This window comes from Corapipo altera, unplaced genomic scaffold (genome assembly GCF_003945725.1).
Source record: "Corapipo altera isolate COAL_440 unplaced genomic scaffold, ASM394572v1 61286, whole genome shotgun sequence".
Taxonomy (NCBI): Eukaryota; Metazoa; Chordata; class Aves; order Passeriformes; family Pipridae; genus Corapipo; species Corapipo altera.
The window spans coordinates 6512115-6532558 of NW_020884907.1; the positions used below are offsets into that span (position 1 = coordinate 6512115).

General features: G+C 42.9%; 2 protein-coding genes across 3 annotated transcripts; both read right to left on the reverse strand.

Moving 5' to 3' along the window:
• Window positions 1–1912: 1912 nt before the first annotated feature.
• Window positions 1913–8814, reverse strand: GNG10 (G protein subunit gamma 10). The gene is made up of 3 exons (XM_027652531.1): window positions 8627–8814; window positions 5248–5379; window positions 1913–3529 (listed from the first exon to the last, which is right to left on the reverse strand). The coding sequence occupies exons 1-2, from the start codon at window positions 8705–8707 to the stop codon at window positions 5254–5256; spliced, it is 207 nt and encodes a 68-aa protein (XP_027508332.1). The 5' UTR covers window positions 8708–8814; the 3' UTR covers window positions 1913–3529; window positions 5248–5253.
• A 4298-nt stretch (window positions 8815–13112) lies between these two features.
• DNAJC25 (DnaJ heat shock protein family (Hsp40) member C25) lies at window positions 13113–20425 on the reverse strand. 2 transcript variants are annotated; one of them, XM_027652530.1, is made up of 4 exons: window positions 20144–20337; window positions 19019–19171; window positions 16758–17228; window positions 13113–14167 (listed from the first exon to the last, which is right to left on the reverse strand). In XM_027652530.1, exons 2-4 carry the CDS (start codon window positions 19139–19141, stop codon window positions 14045–14047), a joined length of 717 nt encoding a protein of 238 aa, XP_027508331.1. In that variant the 5' UTR covers window positions 19142–19171; window positions 20144–20337; the 3' UTR covers window positions 13113–14044. The 2 variants fall into 2 exon arrangements, with proteins under 2 accessions (XP_027508331.1, XP_027508330.1); XM_027652529.1 differs by having other exon boundaries at window positions 14015–14167; window positions 20104–20425.
• Between the last annotated feature and the right edge of the window lie 19 nt (window positions 20426–20444).

A 20444-nucleotide genomic window follows, 5' to 3' on the forward strand; every position in this document is an offset into this window, starting at 1 on the left:
CCTAATCGCCAGTCCTCCATCAGCCCTTAGGGACATTTCATTCCTGGAACAAGTTTGTAAACTTTTCATGACCAGGCAGGTGGCACGTGGAGGTGTCTCGCTGATAGACTGAGGGAGAGGACAGTGAGCAAAGAGGGGCTTGTGGTTCATGTGAGGCACTTAGTGTACAGATGTGTGCACTCACAGTGTGCTTTACTGTGGGCATCCTGTGGAACCTGTTGCCATCAGATGGTGTGAAGACCTCTGTGCAGCAGACAGCCCTCTTGGATGGGCTTTGGTAAAGCCTGTGAAGGGAGCTAAGATGCTGCCCACAGCTCTCCACCCCACTGCAGATTAAACCTGTTAAAGCAGAGGCAGCAAAATGCAGTGCTTGTCCTGGTCTAAGGCATCGCAGTGTTGAGTTCAGCACAGTAATGCAAACCGAGGTACACCTGCAGCTGTCCTGTAGACTGGGTAGGTAAGAGACAACCTGTTCTGCTACCTACAGAAGCAGACAGCTGCCCAGGCTCATTTGTCAGGTTCCTTGGTTACACCTAGAAAAGGGGACCTGCAAAAGCTGGGCTGCTAAGATGCTGCCTCATCTACCCAGCACAAAATGACCAGCAGTGGCATACTTCATCACACTGATTCCCAACACAAACACAAGAGCCTCAATGCCAACCAATCCCACTCTGGAGCTCATTCTGACACTCAGCTTTTGTCACAGCACATGGCCTGGGAAGGCAGAGGTGGCATTGCTGTTAATCCTCTCTCTGCTTGTACTCAGCAGCTCAGCTGCACACTGCCCTGAGAGCAAAGGGGTGCAGCAACCACACTCCTCTGGAGAGGCTGGAATCCATGTCTGAAGAATAACCACCACGCTCAGAGGAACATCGTGGGGGAGTGCTCCCAATCCATCTCACAGCTGCTGCATGGGTCTCTCTACCCACCACTGGTGCAAGACATTGATGCAGCCAGGATCTGCAGTGTGCTCACAGTGCTGCTCCTCTTATGTGTGCTGACTGTGGTGCAACTGCTGAGAAGAGACCACGTGGAACTGGGCAGGGCAGCCAAGAGACAATAGCAGCTGACTGGCTGTCCAGCAGCTCTCTGCTGCACATTGTGATTTGGCTACTCCTTATGCCAGCTCAGCAGCCACTCCAGAACCCAAGCTAAGCCAGGAGGTGTGTGCAACAGTGGGGGGGTTGGGGGTGGGGAGAGAAACAGATGTGAGAATGAGGGGAGATTTTATGTCAGGAGGTAAAAGAAATAGGAAAGGCTTGCCAGGGAGGGAGTGGCCAGCACCCAGGTGATGGCTGTCCCAGGCCTGTTGAAGCATATGCTCATCAGTACCTTTGACTTTAGCATTTTGACCCCTGATTGCCCCTGTGCAAGTGAGACTAACCGTGCTTTCTCTGGACCTCAGCAGTGCATACCTGTGTCAAGTACTAGAAGAAAACTGCCATATTCAAGTAGCCTACTGTGAAAGGAAGCCAGAGCAAAGAAAACCCCTTAAGGAAGGAGGTTCTCTCAAGAAAATGTGCATTTATAGGCACAATACATATTGGTAGTATTACAGCTCTCATGTTGGCATCTTTCTGCAGGACAGCAAGCATGAAAATCTTTTGACAAAGACATAAGCCTGCAGGATACCTGCTGCCCCATAACATTCATGAACATGAAATACTCAGAGGGCAGAGTTCTTCCTTACAGTTTCGAGACGTGTAAGTGAGCCTGATAACATTGTTACTATTTGCCACAGAAATGGTAAATAGCTATAAATGGGATTTTTCTATTAATAAGATTTTCTAAAAACCCACCAGCAACCTTCTCTTCCCAAAAAAGCAAAGTGATTGAGGCCTCCCCTCCCACTGCAAAATCCAAGTACCTTCCTTGTTACAGTATCTGCTCTTTGTTACAATTACACAATGAGTTCAAAGCCAGTAGTGATAGGAATTTTATTTCCAAACTTCTAAAAGATTAATACAAACAATAGAAAGTAGACAAAATTAAAAACTTATTAAAAAATTAGTTATCCTTGTAAAAGTGCTCTATAAAAAAGTGAAGGCAAATCACCAAGTACATTTTAGTAAGTTTCATGTATTGCAGACCTTGACAGTGATGCATGCAAGTGTCTTTGGGTGTTCCTGGATTTTTAGTGTCTGTTTGGTCACATTTTAAATACGTCAAGAAAATTTCACCATAGCAGTACTTTTACAAATACATATTAGAAGAAGGATTACAGATTAGAAGTATTGCGAAAAACATGCTTTAGAAATCAAGCCTATGCTATACATTGTGTCCAGCAGTTTCTAAGACATGTCATTTATGCACCGAGATGCACTTAAAAAAACCCTGAATTTGGCTGCAGGTCTTGCTAATGGAAGCAAAATTCCCCCTGAGAATGTTACTTCAGCACTAACAGCATTTAGCTCTGTACCCTAATTATTCAGTTTTGGGTTGTTTTCTTTAGGGGAAAAAAAAAAAATCATTTTTGCTATCATTCTGGTGTTGCAGTTTATCAAGACCAAAGTAAGTAATTTGGTAAAAATTCGCATGTTTTTCATTTCTAAAATGTAAACTTCTTAAGTAATATTTGTACAGTTAGCATAGTATGTAACAGTGGTGATGATTATAAAAAGAATGAGAGTTACTGTATCAGGGATGCTGATACTTTTGGTCTGTGTTTGGCCCAGCCACCTGTATCAGTTTGTATTTTCCTGCCAAGTTCACTGACAAAATGAGAACTTTGTCCTTGGACAGAGAGCTTCTTATATAAACTGTATTAAATGGTGTTCTGTGATTGGCTTGTCATCTGTCAAGGACATTTGAAGGAGAAGCCGAAGAGGAGGGGATGAAGTACTCAATTAGAAAAGACCCCCGAAGCAGACTGCGCAGGTGGAAGGGAAATTCCAAAGTACTCACCCATGCGCTGAAGGGATGCAACTTGTATAACCAAGGGGGTGGGACTGAGAACCTCTGGTGGGGAGGTGCTGGCCACACCTGCCTAGGTAGACTTACTCAGTTGATTGTATAAAGGCAGACAGCCTGTTTTTTGGGTGAGCTTGCTCCACACGAAGGACCAAGTTGTCTTTATTGTGGACGCCTGCTACGTGTGAGCCTGCTAACCCTCCGAAAAACGCAGCTGCTGCAGAGGATTTTATGGCATTCAGAGTTGGTAAGATACCCCATGAATGACACCTGAGTGAGTAGGGTGTCATATTTCTTCATTGTTTTCTCTTTCTCTCGTTCCTGTTTACTTCAGCCACTTCTTTGTAATAAATATTGGGCTTTTTTGTTGAGATTTCAATGGTGTTATAGTTTTCAGTTTTCAGTATGCTTTGAACCCTCCCTAATACAGTTACATTAAAAAACTTAAAAAATATTACCAAAAGATAGTGGAATACAGATTCACAAGAACAAATGAATAAATATCTAGGACACTGTTTTTAGCCACATAAAAGTCAGGACACAAAGGGAGACTTTTCTTGTGAAGGAAAGGCAGTTATTATTCATGTCATGCTTGAAGGCAATTCTCTGATGACCTTCCCTATAAGAGGAAAAAGAAAACATTTATTAAATGCCATCTTCCTAAGCTTTCTTTTACAAATTACAACAGAAAAGCTCCTTCGCACTGAGGAAAACATGAATAACCACTTGTCTTTGTTGGATATTGGTATCCTTGCATATCGTAACATTTCTTATTGGCTTTTTTACTTTGCTCTGATTTTCTTATAATCCTAAGATAACAAAATAATAATAAACTACATATTTTATCTACTAGCAAAAAAATACTAAATAACATCCTGGGCTGAACTATGCATTTCTCAAAGCATAATAAATTAATCATCAAACTCTTGTGAAAATATTTTGTAACCTATCTGAATGATGGGATCAAAGTTGAATCCTACAATACATACATCCATACACACAGAGACTGCCAAAAAAAAGAAAAGGTAGAAAGGCTGCTTCAGTAACAGAAGAACACATGCAACAGTCACTATCAATTTTATCTTATTTGCATGAATAATTAAGGGTAGCACCTAAATTAAGAAAATCTACTTTTGCTTCTCCCCTGACAAGTTTTTTCCAGAATAGCATCTCACGTCCAGTTGTTTAGGTTCAAACCTGTTTTGTTAAACCTATGTAGCAACAATCAAAGCCACGCTACTGATGAGGCAAAAGCTCAACTGCAAGCTCAGGAACCCTGGCAGCAGGAAGGGGAAGATTTTATGTTCTAGCTTAAATTCTGCCCTTAAGAAAACATTCCTTTTGTATGTGACAACACTCTCAAAGAAGGAACAGAATTCAGTGGCTCTTCCTCTCTGAAGATTTTTCAGCTCTTTAGCAGGAACTATTTTTATTTTTTTCTTTTAAAGAAGAGTAACCCTTCTGAATATCCTACTTCCACATTCATTTGTCACACCGAAGAAATAGATTTTCCAAGTTATGGTGTGGTCCTGCCTAGGACTACTGGCATGCATGGCATTTCTTTCTCCTGCTGCAATCACTGATAACCTGTACGACTAACCGGAGAGGCTGGAGTGGGAATCACAGAACTGGATCCCAAAGATTTGCAGATGCTGGATGGTCATCCACCCAGGTACTCTGCAGGTGTTACATGGGTGCAAGCCAGGCAGAGTGCTAAGGCAGAGTGCTAAGGAGTAGCTCATCCCTTAGACCTCTGCCAAAAAAGGATGTGATTACGGAATGCCTCAGCTCCTCTTTGCTTCCATCACTTTTGGTGCTGTACCAACAGTAAGAACAGAAAGAGCCTAAGGACAGACATAGCCAAATAAACTGCAAGATGACATTGAAGAGCAAATGTATTTTAACAAGGTTCTTGATTAAGCTGTGAACTAGTTATCACAACACATGCAACTGCTACAGCTTTGTCTTCTCCAGGCTGGAGATGTCACTGTTTTTTGTCTGCCTGTGTCAAACACAGCTGTGTGTCTTAGGCAATTTTAATTAGTTTAGATGCTGCTAAGGACTCTAGAGTTGCTCAAACACAAAAATACAACCATTCTAACAAAAAAACCCAACTCACGAACAAAACACTTCTAGAAGGACGTATGGGAAAAAAACATGCTTCAACTGCCACACCTAAAAGAAACAGAAAACCATTTGCAGAGCCAGTAGGGAAATGATAAACACTTATCCACGAAGAACTCAACATTTAAACAACTATCACCATGTTTCTTTGTCCTTGAAAAAGGCTTGAGTTTCAAATCAGAGTGGTTGTCATGATATCTGTGACTTTATTACCTGTTTTCAGAGTAGAGCACAGGATCGGGGTTCTCGGAAGGGATTGCTCCCCACAGGAACCCCAACAAGCAAGGCATCTTTGCAGGCATTTTGCATACAGTACTGCTGGAGCTCTGCAGCTGCCTGAGAGACCTGAAAAGGAAAAACAAACCCGGAGAGGAAACTAATTCATTCATAAGCATCTACTAGGCATTTCCTCTTGAAGAGCTATTATCAAACAGAGCTGGAGTGCAGCCAAGTCAGTTCTTGGATTCTAAAACACCAAGTAAGTCAGAACAGAAGCACATTTACAAAGCTCTGAGGAACCATGCATGAAATACTAGGCTAGTGATGAGCCAGGAAAGTACAGAGGACTGAGGTTCAAGTGTGATGCAAATTGTCCTCATTAAAATGCACTGAGACCTGACCACAGTATTTACCAATCTACTTTTTTTTCAGGTTTATATCTGAACTCTTTGATTCTCAGATAATTTATTAAAAGGATTTTAATTTCCAAACTTTTAAGCAACACAAACCATTCTAAGGAATGAAAGAAAGGAGGATGTAAAGCTTTTTAAGACCATCCAAATTGTCACCTTCCCCCTTGAGTGAATTCAGAACTTCAAATCCACATTCTGGCCCCAAAGAGGAGAGTCCAGAGCTGCAGAACAAGCCCAGGATCCCAAAGATAAAATGTCCTCAGCACTGAACTCCCCTGCTCTCCCTGTGGATGGCAAGTCAGTCATGTACCTGTATTCTTGAAGGAGGAATTCACAATGTCCCAGACACACACTAGGAATAGCTGCATGGAACTGTCAAAATCCATGCCATCTGATAGTTTTTTTATAAAAGGAAATAACGGACCATACTGATGGGAATACAAGTTCCCCTCTTAGCTTACCTCTGATTTGTTACAGGACTCCTGAAATAATGATTTTTCTTCCTACACAACTTTGCAGGGTTGCCAAAACAATAACCAGAAGGACCACCCACACTTCCCAGCCTCCTGTCTAAAGGGGCCACCCAGGAGCCCTGATGGAATTTTGGTTCTGGGCCATCCCATCTAACAGCATCTAGAAGTACATGGGAAATCTGGCCTAGCTCATGCTTTCATTTGCTGTTTTGCTGCTCTCCGGCTCACCACCTTCCAACTCTCCTCCATGATCTCCTCCAGGACACTCAACCTGGTACTGCCCAAATTTACTTGGCTGTTGTCAGCACTTCAGGGAGATGCTGTGAGGAGCATTTCTCCTCAGCCTCCCAGGTTCTCTTGGGCAGAGTACAGGGAGAACTAAGGATTCCTGCTACATCAATAGGCTTCATCACTTCCTTACTTGAGGAGAACCTTTCTAGAGGCTGCAGGGGTGGCCTGCAGTCCCTTGGACCCCCTGCAGCACTACCCCCCTTGCTGGTACCTGACTATGCACCACAGAGATGCCACTTGCCAACACTGATCAGGCCAAGGCTGCATGGAGCTCTTTTCTGGGAGAGTCAGCAGTTCCTCATAGCATCTCCTTATACTTTCCTATCAAACTTTCCAGCATATACTAAGCTATATATATCTTGATATAATTTTTTTTTTTTTTTTACAAACCAGATCTACTCTTAGCCCTACTTAGGCCCCATAAAATTCTTCATTACTTCAGTTCACATGAAAAGTACAAGGGTTTCTGCCATATTTCATCACACGACAACCACGCTCCCTGCAACAGCCTCCTGTGTGCAAGATGTGTGTGGGTACTTCTTTCTACTCTGTTTCCTCTTTCTGAAAATATTTTTCCTGTCTGCTTTTTCAGCTGGCAGAGTAAACAAAATCACCATGGAACTTTGTAGTATGAAATGTATTTTTAAAAATCCTTTCATAGCCTGCTTCCGTCTGGAAACACATTGTCTATTCAAAGTAGCCGAAGCAATGTTTTCTCCTGTACCAGTGTCTGCTAAAACTGAACCAGGTGGTTTTTCACCAGGTGAATATAGTCCTCATTAGTTTTACACTGTATCTCAAGAAACCCAAATGACATTTTTTATAAGATACATTTTTAATCACGTGTCATTTCAAAGCCATGAACAGGTTCCTAGAACAGCAGACTTGGAAACAGATTGCTGCGTGCAATGCTGCAAGAAAAATGAGACCGAGGCCAATCAAGGCCAAGTCTCCCTGGAATACAAGCAAACCCATAATAAATACATAGGAAGTCCAGTTCCAGAATACGTTATGGGCACAAAGTACCTGCAAACTATAAACTATGTATTTTATACCCCCTTTCCCCCCAAAAAAAAAACTCGCAATGGGGCGAGGGGGGTATATATGCCTCAAAATGAGCAGGAACAGAGATCTGGGCACCAGCAATAACTGGTGGTTTGGTCAACCATTTCAGTATCAGATAATATCCCTCTTGCCACAAGAGTCTACATTTGTACTCTGAACCGTACTGTTTCTCAGATTTCCACACATCACTGCAGTGATAAATCACAGTCACTTGTAGCGAATCAAGCATCTGCTGATTCAGAATGTGCTAATAAAATTTATTAACATTAACAAATTGATTAGGATGATATCCAAAAGCCATAATGGTTTCACCTTGCAATGAATACTTCAAATTTTCACCAGCCCAGAGTCAGAAGTAATGAGGAAAACTATTTTGAATTATTTTTTAAATCAATTAGCTAAGTTCCTGCAAGTCAATGTACCGGCATTGTTGTCAGATTGAGGAAGCTATGTTTTGTGACGGGCCAGAGAAAATGGTGAAAAAAGGAGGTGATGAAAGAAGAGGAAAGCACTGGATATAAATTATTTTGACCTTCATCCCTTCACAGACTATGCTGGATTTTGTGAGTTGTTGGAAAGAGTCGTTTTTGCAAAGTAGTTGTGGACTCCCCCAGACCTTCTGCGAGCTAAGAGCTGTCTTGGACAAGTCACCAAACCTGACGAGCTGGCGGATGACAGGACCGCCTCACCAGTCCGCCTTTGTCTGGAAACATGCAAGCAGGAGAATGTTCATGCATGCGTAGCAAACGGCCTGCCTTCTCCAAGTGTGCCAGCGGGTACCACACCGCGTTGCCTCCCCCTGCAGATCCTGCCAGCTCTCCGAAGCGGGGGGGAGTCGCCTGGCTCCGCTGCGAGGAACTACTCCCGATTATCTGCTTGCTTGTGCAGAACTAACGAGGGGCTACTGTATTATTTATCACGGCTCCTTCCACAGGGAACAGCACTCGCTTCACCGCGCCCGCGGGGCTGGGGCTCCGAGCTCCCCCGGGGAACACGCACCCCTCGCCCCCTTCCTTCCCAGGGTGCGGATAACGCGGAGGAAAGGGCAGGAGGGGATTCTCTCCCGGCCCCGCCGCGGAGGTCAGAGCACCCGCGCCTCCCCCCGGCCCCGGGTCCGGCACCCCCGCTCACCTTGATCCTCTCCACGGCCGCCTCCAGCTTCAGCTGCTCCACCAGCCGCTGCATGGTGCTCAGGCTGCCGCCCGACGACATGCCGAGCCCCAGGGGAAGACGGAGGGCGTGAGGCTGCGGGGCAGAGCAGGGCACAGCGGGGCAGAGCGTCTCCGGCGGGCTCGGCTGGGCTCGGCTCCGCTCCCTCCGCCCCGGGGAGGGGCCGCGGCCGCTCCGCCCGCAGCGCCAGCGGCACCGCCCCGACGGACAACCCCGAGCGCTGCCGCCTGCGGCGCCCTCAGCGGCACTGGGTGGGGACTAAAGGTGCTTCGGGGGACGAAAACGTGCTGGTTAAAATAGGACAGCAAGGGGAGAAAAATAAAAGCGAAGAACAGGAAACAAAACAAAAAGGGGGGGGGGGGGAGGGGGGAAAGGGAGGGGGGAAAAAAGGAAAAGGGAACAAAAAAGAGTAGGGGGAAGGAAAAAAGGAAAGAGAAGACAATGAAGAAAAATGAGGGCAAAGGGAAAAAAAGGAAGGGCAGAAAAAATGGAAAAGGAGGGGAAGGGGAGCAGGAAAAAGGGGGGGAAAGAAATGAGGAAAAAAAGGAGGGCAAGAAAGAAGAGATGAACAGGAATCCATTGGCTCAAAGAATGGTTAGGGTTGGAAGAAATCCTAAAGATCATCTAGTTTCAACCCTCCCTGCCCTGGGCAGAGATGCCACCCACTAGATCAGGTTGCTCAGAGCCCAAATTTGCCCCTTAACACTGACAGAGATAGAGTTCTAAGCATCCTCCTCTCCCCACAGGCCGCTGTATGGCTCAAACTGCCTAGAAGCTGCTGCCAGTGTTGTTTCATCCTCACCCAGAACTGTTCATCATAATTTCACCAGTGGCCAAAAATAAGTCCCCTCACTTTTTGGCAGGGGTGTGTCGGCCATTAGTTTGCTGCCTTGTTGAAAAGTCAGTGGGTTGAAGCTTATAGACTCAAATGGTTGCTCTGAACATAAGACACGACAAACAGGGGATTAGATCCAGCCAGCATGTGTCTGTGGAAGGTAGGTCCTGCTTATCAGTCTGATGTCCTTCTATGACAAGATGAGCCAACTAGAGGATGAGGGAAAAGCTGTGCATGTTGTCTACCTAGACTTTAGTAAAGCTTCTGACACCGTCTCCCGTAGCACTCTCCTGGATAAACTGGCTGCTCATTGTGTTTATGAGTGCACTCTTCACTGGGTATAGAACACGCTGAATGACCAGGCCCAGAAAGTGGCGGTGAATGGAGTTAAATCCAGTAGGTGGCTGATCATGAGTGGTGTTCCCCAGGGCTCAGTATTTGGGCCAGCCCTGTTTAATATCTTCATTGACAAGAGGATCAAGTCCTTAGCAAGTTCATAGATAACACCAGGTTGGATGAGAGTGTTGATCTGCTGGAGGGCAGGAAGGCTCTGCAGAGGGGTCTGGACAGGCTGGATCAATGGGCTGAGGCCAGTGGTATGAGATTCAACAAGACCAAGTGCTGGGTGCTGCCCTCGGGTCACAACAACCCCAGGCAGCACTTCAGGCTGGGGGAAGAGTGGTTAGAAAGCTGCTCAGCAGAAAAGGACCTGGCAGGGCCAGTTGACAGTGGCAGAACATGAGCCAGCAGTGTGTCCATGTGGCCAAGAAGGCCAATGGCATCCTGGCATGGATCAGAAACAGAGTGACCAGCAGGACCAAGGAAGAGATTGTCCCCCTGTACTTGGCACTGATGAGGCCATGCCTCGAGTCCTGTGCCCAGTTCTGGGCCCCCTACTTCAAGATAGACATCAAGGTGCTGGTGTTGCTGAATTTTAGGAACTCTCTAAACATGGAGAAAGAGTCAGGATTAGAAAGGAGACATTGTTTATTTTGCACAGGGTGCAAAGTGGAAGTTTTTCCACAAATCAAGCACACAAAAGCGTAAAAAGCAAGGAAATGTATACGCTAAAGTTTACAAAAACGGACCTATCTAATACATAGTAAACATCTACCTAATGCATAGTCTTTGAGCCTGGCAATCTTATGCAATGCTTGTTACAGCCTGTATGGGCCTGTCTCTGGTGATCTCTGATGGTCTTTTGGGGAGGCGCCCCCTGCTCAGCTTCCAGTGAAGTTCAGCTCAGGACAGGCAAAGCCCTATGTTGAGTGCCAATTAGGATGTGATCTGCAGCTCCGGCTTAAACAATTGCCAAGCAGGACGTAAAACACAAAAGCTTTCCATAAGCATTAAGCAACACCTGTTAAACACACCTGATAAAATCTATTTGTATTCAAAAGAAGGGTTAAAGGTGAGAAAGATACCATCAGCTTCCATCTGCAACAGAGATCAAAGGAAGGAATGGAGAATTCTGCTTAAAGATTCAGAGAAGTCTGTTTGAACACATCACTGGAGCTGTCCAGAGAAGGGCAACAAATCTGGTGAAGGGTCTGGAGCACAAGTCCTGTGAGGAGTGGCTGAGGGAGCTGGAGTTGTTTACCTTGGAGAAAAGGAGGCTCAGTGGAGATCTTATCCCTCTCTACAACTGCCTGGAAGGTATTGAGGTGGGGAATTGGTCTCTTCTCCCATGTAACAAAAGACAGGACAAGAAGAAATTATCTCAGGCTACACCAGGGGAGGTATAGTTTAGATATTAGGAAAAATTTCTTCATGAAAAGGGTTGTAAAGCATTGGAATAGTCTGCCCAGGGAAGTGGTGGAGGCATCATCCCTGGGAGCACCCAAAAAACCTGTGAATATGGCACTTGATGACATGGTTTAGTGGTGAACATGGTGCTGGTGCTGCTTTGATGGTTGGACCTGATGATCCTCCCAGGCTTTTCCAATCTTAATGATTCTGTTTCTATAAGGACAACCAGCCACGCACAGTCTTGTGCCTCAAAGCCTCAGTGTGGTCATGGAAAGGACTCATACTGAATCTTCTCCAAGGTCCTATTATCTTGTCACACTTTTCCCCATTATGATCTCACCATTACCTTGTACCAGCAATACTTATTCATGCACATGCTTCTCTCTAAAAGTATTGTAACTCTCATCACTCTCTGAAAATTTATGCCCAGAAAAAAGACACCATTTAGAACTCCAATGACATATTAGGCTAGAAATGCTCAGTAGCCTCAGCTAACGAGGTGTCACTGCAGTGCTGACAGCTTTCTAAAGACACAAGAGTTTTTTATACCCTTCATCACAAAGTTGTGACTGCAGCATTGCTGCCCAGTAAATTTTTGTGCATTCCATTAATTGAGGTCTGCATCTGGTTATTTTTAAAGGGCTCATATGTTGAGCAAAGAGGGAACTCCCAGCTTAGCTAGCTCCTTTCTAGAAGGTTGTAGGATACCTGATGACTTCTTCACTCACCCGGTGTCAGGCCACAGTGTTACAGAGATGAAACACCATTGCTGCCAAAAGATACAGTTGTCCTCTGAAAAGACTGTACCTCCACTGCACTGATTTCCCACTGTAGTGTCAGGTCAAGAAACTAATCATGGTTACAAGGAAGGTAGGCAAAAAGGGAAAACGGGTCTGTGTTTTTACTGCATACTATATTTGCAAAACCCAGATATTTTGGAAAGGGCGGAGCAAAAGGAGGCACAAGGTCAGGAGGAGCTGCAGAGCTGTTACCCTGTGAAACTGAGACCGCAGGTTTAGATCCTCTTGCATACACCTGCCTCATTCTTTTACAGATATAACTATCTTATCTAATAATCAAAACCATTTTATTTGTGTTTCATTCTTTGCTTCTACCACAGCAACCTGATCTTCCCCCTTCCACTCTTACAGGAGACTGTGTTTTGGGGGGATGAAGCAGCAAAAACCCAAACTGCAGTCTCTCACTTCATAAGCATCTTTGCAGTGCCCCCAAGATTATTCCATGAAAGCAAGCACAGCTTATTCTATATACTTTCTTTTACAACTTTTAGATTTAAATTGACAATTGAATACAAAGTGAATTAAGTTTACTGCTACACAGTCCGCAGAGAAGGGAAAATCTAGCAGTTCCTCTTCAGTTTTACTACTGCGTACAGAGACTTAGCATAATGCTTCTATCATGTTTTTGAACATGTGTTATTTTAAACAGAAAACTGAGACAAACATTCCAGAAGTGTGTGAAAGGTAAACTAGCAAAAGAAGCATGAAGAAGACTCTTCTGCAAAGAATGAGGACAGGTCCCATTTGCAGAATCAGAAACTTCTTGCTTCAAAAATTAATATGCATTTTAAAATGTTTAGCTACTATGGGCTTTGTCAGGAGCAGCATGTTCAAAAGCTGTGCTCCCAGAACCAATCTGCACAGAAGGCAGCTAATCACGCACCATCTTCAGCAGTTCCCTTCAGAGGAACTTGCTTTTACAGGTGTCATAAATGACAAGGGAAAGACTATGCTCCCATCTGCCCTTCCCCAGTAAAATTAGTGAGGAGAAATAAGGTAATAGAATCCCTTTCACCAGCAAATCATGGAAACTCTCTGGGCTGAGTTACAGAGGAAACCGGTCTGCTGTTATGCATCATTTATTCTAAGTACTCCAAGGTCTGATCAGAAGAGATAAACACATTGAATACTTTAGATTTAGAATTTAAAACAAATTCAGTGTGCATATATAAATTTTTATTTACTTAAGGCATCAAAATTGCCCTTTTTAATAAAAGGGTCATTTTTCCCTTTAACCAATACTTTGGTGAAAGAAATCTTCACATTTAGTAGACTAATATTCACTGGTATACTTGTTCTGAACAAGCAGGTATAATTCAATGTACAAGATGAAAAAATGAACACAAAATATCTAAACATACTATTTCATGAATTACTCTGTAGAACAAAGAATTAAGGCTTGTTTGCATCACGATGATGATCAATCATGCATCATTTATTCCCACAAAAAATAAAATCCATTTCCAACTGGACCAGGAATAGCAGTAGTCTGGTATAATCCCCATACTGTTTACATCAAAAAACCCCACCAATTTGGCATCTTAGAAATTAGATTGAAAAGCAGAAGAAAAGAGAGGAAAACAGAAAATGGTCCTTGCTTTGAAATCCTTTTTATGAATTTCCAGAGTCCATTTGCAGGAATCCTTCAGTTTAAAGAGGAAAAACAGGACTTTCAAGGTTTGAACTAGGAACATTTTCAGAAAAACTAGTTATGGTTCCATTGATGATGAATGTGAAATATCTAGCAAAAATACATTGTTTGGAATAATGAATTCCATACTGAGATCCCCAAGTAAATGGCATATATACATTGAGCTGAGCCTGTTTAATAGGTCTGATTTATAAAAATGGTAAACCTGTATTATGCTTCAGCCTGATTTAATAATTCCTGAGTTTTAGATCACTGCTAAGTCACAGCAGACAAAACTCTGAACAACATAATGAAAAGTTTTGCTAATCACTTTCAACATTAGCACACATTTTGTTCGGCAACTTTTAATCATCAATAAAAGTCAGTCTTCCAGGTCCTTCATTTTTCATCCACCGTCGATACCTCTTCCATCGGGGATCCATGGCCATCTTCTTCTTTAACTCCTCCTCTTGTTCTCGTTTATAGACCTGATAGACAGAGAGAAGATTTTAGTAAGGCTGAAGTGAGGCTTTAAGTGAGCCTGAAGTGGGATGTGTTTATACTTCAACCCTTTGCCAGTTTATTTTTCTTACAGAAGACTGAATTGCAACATGGAAGCAGACCTTGGCCGACACAAAGTGTCAGAGCACCTGCAGCCCAAGAGCTGTAGTCCAGATACTACCCTTTTTTGCTGAGAGCAGAACTACTCTCTTTAAGATGGTACTGCAAGCTCCAGAACTTTTATTCCAAAGAACTAGATGCTTATGCATTCAACAAAACTAAATACACAGTAAGCAATGGCTAATGGTCCAAAAGCTAAACTTGGAGTCCCTCCTAAGCACACATACTGTTCAATACAGCTGTTCAGTTCCTCACTGTAGTTCTCCCATTTCAAAGTCATTATCTAATAGAATACCGCTATGGAACTTTTTATTCTTAATTAAGGTTCTCAACAAAGTTAATATCTCTGCGTCAAGTATTTGCAATACCAACTGACAAATAATTATATTTCTGACAAGAAACAGTGTCACTGTAATGAAATCTACAATTATTAGCAAAGCCAATTGTCCTTAAAAAAAAAAAAAAGCCACAACACCTACATTTTTATTCTGGAAGGCAGTTTATGTAGGTACAGCCAGCATCAATCTCAATACCATACATGTTTATGTCATCTCAGTGTCATCTGACTTCTCCTGACTCAGAAGGCAATTTAATTTAAAGTTCTCCTATGCACGAACAAGATTTAAAAATATTATAGATTGCTACATAAATACACCACCTCAATATTCAGTGAAGAATCATTAGAAAACAGAAAAAAAATATTGTGGAGCTCCATGATGCTACCATGTATTGAATTCTTGATCTTTCCCATCCTGAAAGGGGCACTAGAAAATGAACAATATGCAAATAGACATCTCCAATGATGAAAGAACAGAGAAGCTTTTGAGGAGAAACACTTAGAGCATGTTTTTCATGCTCTAAAATACATGATTATGTTTCAAATAAGGATATGGTAGTGGCACACAAAAGCACCAGTAGCCCAAGAGGAGAATAAAGTATGATCATTCTCCATTTTCAGTAATACTGGAATGAGAAGGAGTCTGTGTGGCTTCAAAAAAACCCCATCTTCTGCAAGTGTTGGTGAACTGCTGACCAGATGGCACAGCAGACACTGAAAGCTTTAATTCATTCCAGTGACTAGGTAAGTTTATTAAAGAAAAACTTATTAAAGCAATTACCTACAAAGACACTATTTCCTCTCCAGGAAGTCCCAAATAAATATTAGTATACAGGTGCAACTTTCATGTATTCTTTACTGAAAATCAGCAGCTGGCCACAACAGGAAATGAGTGTGGGCTAAACAGACTTCACTTGTGGCAAATGCAGCTCTTTTATATTCAGTGACCCAAACACGACTAGTTAAAAACGTCATGGATCAGAAACCACAACATTTTTTCTCCATCCTATCTTACCTTGTCCATGTAACACCTGCTTTGACTAGTAGCATTGCTCAATTTTTGCACTTCCAGATTGTTTTCTAGCAAACACCTCCTAACTGAACACGCATATGCACCTGCCAGCTAGTCCTTTCCTTATATTAGCATCTATTTTACTATTTTCCTCTTCAGGTTTGTAGAGTAATACACCCTTGTCTTCTTTTGAAGAAGCATTCTCCTATCTTTGGTGTCCTGCCACCATCCCATTTCTTTTCCAAGCAGATGCAGGGCAGCAGCATCTCCTCTTCCCCTTAAGCAGGTCAAGTCTGTATTTTCAAGTTTTTCTTTAGAAACCTCCCACCCAGATGGCCCTCAGATGCACCTCTGCAGAACAATTGGGAGTATTTTTTCAATCTGCCATGCCCCAGCATCCCAAATCATTCTGGACTGCAAATTCCATGCTGTAGTTAATGTTCTTTTGCTGCTCTCACAGACACTTTAACAATTATATATTGACTATTTAGTAACTGGCTATCCACGGCAAGAGTAGCAGTTGTGGCCTTTTTTACCATCCTCACTTGAACAAGTATTCAGCACTGCAAGAAGTCCCTGATTCACTGAAGGCCAAAGAACTATCAAGAAACAGTTAGGGAAAAACTCAAAACAATAACAACAACTGCAACAACCATAATAAAAAAAAACAGCCCTGAGCTAGGAATTAAGCTCAGAAGACTGACGACATAGGAGTTTCAGACAATCAGGGTAATCCTTATTACAAATTATTGCTTTTTGGAGAATATAGTCTTCAACTTGCTGTAATAACCTTGTGATAACACATTGTTATAAGAAAGCCTTTCATCAGATTCAACTGAATCTTGTACACATACACAGATGTCCTCTCACTGAGCAACCTTTCCTACACCCATGGGCATAGTCAGGAGCTGTTGTCTACCAGGCCATGTGCATAAGAAGTCAAAGCAAACACACCAAGTGATTGTCTCACAGTTTTCAATTTGGAAAGCAATAGCTGAAATTGAAGCAATGCTTTGCACAGACCCATCCCAAGCACGTTCACAAGATGGCTGTTCTTACTCTGGGAGCAATGGGTAACTAACATTAGTTTTTCACCAGGACTACCCACCTCGTAGTTTTCTCGTATCCACAGCTGCCGTTCAAGAAAGGTCTCTTTTTGATGATCTTCTAAGCTGTCAAACTGAGACTGAGACATTTTCATGTACCTTCGTATGATATACAGCTTCTCTTCCACACCATACTCTTGCCCTTTAATAGTAAAACAATAAATCCACCAACAGTACCAAACCACATATTTGCACAAATAAAAAGGAGCAAGAAGGATCTGAAATAGAAGGATATCATATATCTTGGGCTTCTGATAACCACCCTTTATATCTATTTTATTTTTAATAATGTCTTTGATAATTTCTTCCTCTTCTTCACGAATTTCTTCTTTAGATCGCCTGTTCTTTCCTTTTTCTTTAGTCTTGTTGAGTAAACCTTGTTGTCTAGCAATCTCAGTGGCTTGTATACGGTATTTTGGTACAGTAGCTAAGTAGTTGATAGCTTCGTTGTAACTACTCCACCAGCTGAAGAACTGCAATTTAAGAACAGTAAAAGTAAAAAACTTATTTTTATACAGACACATTCCTATCTAGAGGTTTGCCAGGAAAAAAAAAAGACATAATGCTGTCGCACACCTTTAACCACAGTTACATCATAATAAGGGTAAAAACTGAGGGTAACAGTTCTACTGCGGTATTACAGAAGCTGTAATCATTCCTCTGAACTTAGTAAAGCACCTGGAAAATAGATGTACAGAACTATATCTCACAGCAATTTACAGTGACAAGCAAGGACAAGCAGGCACTATTCTGAATGGTTTTGTTTATGAGAAGATGGTCAACTTCTGAAGGTTAATGCCAGGCTGTGCCAGCCATTCTCAGAAGCCCCCACTCCTTGGAGTTATAAATAAAGTAGTCAATATATGAACATTTAATTATACAACTGTTACCCACTGGTCATTAAACACGAATTAAGTATGTGATGATCTCATTTGCCTGACGGGATTCACTTTGCAAGATTCAACACCCCTCTCTGATCTCCAACTGCCCTCTGAATTTCAATGGGGGTGAAAAAAAACCCAAACAAGAAACCACGAATATACTGCCTGGGTGAACACAGAATCATAGAATATCCTAAGGTGGAAAGGACCCACAAGGATCGTCAAGTCCAACTCCTGGCCCTGCACAGCACAACCCCAAGAATGATTCCTTCTGAAGACAGGAGGAGCACAATGACTGTCATGGTCAGCTCAGAACTAATGTTGTTCCCATCTAGTGCTTTGTAAATGACATGAGATGAGGCATGGAAATCATGGAAGAAACCAGACAGGCACCTTAGCAAAGGCCAAGAAGCAGAAACAACAAAAATTGAGACAGGTAAACCAGTTTACAGAGATGCTTACAGTGAATTTGCAATCATCTGGCAGGTGAACTGCAGGAAAGTGTCTCCACTTACAGCCAAATGAAGAAATAAGATGTGAAATGAAACTTTTGCCATTGGAACAAAATCAGACAAATTAGGTATTTGGTTGCATGTCCCATTAGAACTTATTATTCCAAACTCTCAAATTCTGATCAATGTGTTTCGTTATTTCAACTTCCAATATCCCACTAATCGTGAGATACCTACACCATGGACTAAGTTGTATCTTTATACCTCAAACTTCTTGGCTATTACTAACGATGTTTGAGCCAGTAATCTAACAGATCCCAAAGAAAAGTCATGCATCTCTTAAATATGTGTCAGCAACAGCACAAATTTTCTCATCTAAGACACAGGTTGCTTTCTTGACCTTGGATCTACCACCTTCAGAGTAAACTCTGCTGAAGAGAATTTGCTTCTTTCCTGACTTCATCCTTGTGGTGTTTCAAGATTTAAAGGTGTAAGATTCAAATCTTAGTAAACTCCTGATCATCTATGTGAATTGAGTCTTCAATTTAATTTGCAATTAGTCTGTTTTTTAAAAAATGACTTGTGCACCTTGACAAACCAACATCCATTATTCGGAGCACTAGTCCTGCCTGTGCTCAAGAACAGGCTATTCTGAGCCTGCCAGGAAGAACTATGTAACTTCTTCAGAAAAGCTACACTTGACTCAATGAAATTAAAAGAAAATAATCTCTACTTTTGTTCAAGGTACCAAAGGCAGTTAAAAATCTGCTCAGTACATTCTGACTTCAGGATTGTTATGGACACCACGCAGAACTTCACCACAGCAGAGAGGAACAGACCCTCACTTTTTATTAAATGGCACATTATGACAACTGTCACTACACCTCTCTCTTCAGAAACTCAGAGAATGATGTAAACATGAAATTTTACCTGAAACACAGAGATGGCACACACGGTAACTAGGATCACTATTCTGACATCCACTTTAGGTGCCAATCTCCTGCTGTAGTAGTGGTAATAATGTCTGTAATACTCTTCAGGATGATCCAGCATGTAGTCATAATCTTTACGTGTTTCTTCATCCTGCAAGATGAGATGAAAAACACATCCAGGTTCAGATTCCTGTTTTTACTTACTCTGTTATAGCTTTGTTCTACATCGCATTAATGATCATTCTGCTGTAAAACCGGCAATAGATCAAGTGAGTATGAAGCACAGAGGAAGATCCTTGGTCTTTTTCTCATATTCTCAATTATTTTGTTCTCAGACTTATCTGACCATTTAAGTAGGACATGTGTAGTCTTAAAATGAACAAGCAGGCACTGTGTGAAAGACATTTAAAACTGGAAAATAGACAAGCAGTTGAAATCCACACAATAAGTATCTTTAACTTCAGAAAGCGAAGTCCAGATGGACTGGAGTTAATAAATATTGCTCTGGAGAAGATTTTCAGATGAAGAACCTATTACAAGACTGTTTTACAAAACTTTTAAGAATTAGTTTACAGGGCTGTGGAATCTGTCCAATGGAAGGCCATTTCAAAACCTCATTGTTCTCATTTTCTCTGTGTTTTTCTTCATTCTCCCCCATATAATTTTGGGATAGGAGATTTAATTTTGACAGACTCAACTGCATTCCATTCAACACTCCCCTTCCAAAACAAAAAAAAACCCCAAACAACCAACTTCCCTTTTTTAATTCCTTGTAGTCTTAAAACACTTACAGGTCTCTTTCTTCTATTCCGGGGCTCCATCTTTCCCACATCACACATGTTTTGCCCTGATAAGCCTTCCCTTACAGATCCCATATGCTACCCGGGTCACTGCTACTTTTAAAGGTATGCCTCTAAGATAAAGACCAGCCGGCTCGTTAAAAATAAATAAAATATTTTCGAAAGAACGAATCCTAAACACAAAGGGATTTCCAAGGGAACTCCATCCTCCTCCCCGCACTCCCGGGCTGGCTACCGAAGGAGGTTTTTCGTGGTGTTTTTCCTCCCCTCCCTGACTGCTTACCGGAGCGGCTCCGGCCGCGGCGGCGGTCCCGCTCTCTCACCTTGAGGGTCTCGTAGGCGGTGGCGATGAGCAGGAACTTCTCGTGTGCCGCCTGCGCGCCGCCGGCCTCGCCGCCCGCGGGCTCCCCGCGGTACCGGTCGGGGTGGTACTGCCGGGCCAGCTGCCGGTAGGCGCGGGCGATCTCCGCCTTGCTGGCCTGCCGGCTGACGCCCAGCACCTCGTAGCAGACGCGGCGGCCGCAGTAGAGCCCGTCGGTGAGGCCCCGCGCCGGCCGCGGCAGCAGCGCCGCGCACAGGCACAGGCACAGCACCCACGGCCCGCCCGGGCCCCGCAACGCCGCC

Coding starts and splice junctions, on each gene's coding strand:
- GNG10 (XM_027652531.1), bottom strand. CDS start 8,707: ATGTCGTCGGGCGGCAGCCTGAGCACCATGCAGCGGCTGGTGGAGCAG. Junction 5,380..8,626: donor CGGCCGTGGAGAGGATCAAG/GTGAGCGGGGGT, acceptor TTTCCTTTTCAG/GTCTCTCAGGCAGCTGCAGA.
- DNAJC25 (XM_027652530.1), bottom strand. CDS start 19,141: ATGCTGGATCATCCTGAAGAGTATTACAGACATTATTACCACTACTAC. Junction 17,229..19,018: donor GTGCCATCTCTGTGTTTCAG/GTAAAATTTCAT, acceptor CTTAAATTGCAG/TTCTTCAGCTGGTGGAGTAG. Junction 14,168..16,757: donor GGATACGAGAAAACTACGAG/GTGGGTAGTCCT, acceptor TCTGTCTATCAG/GTCTATAAACGAGAACAAGA.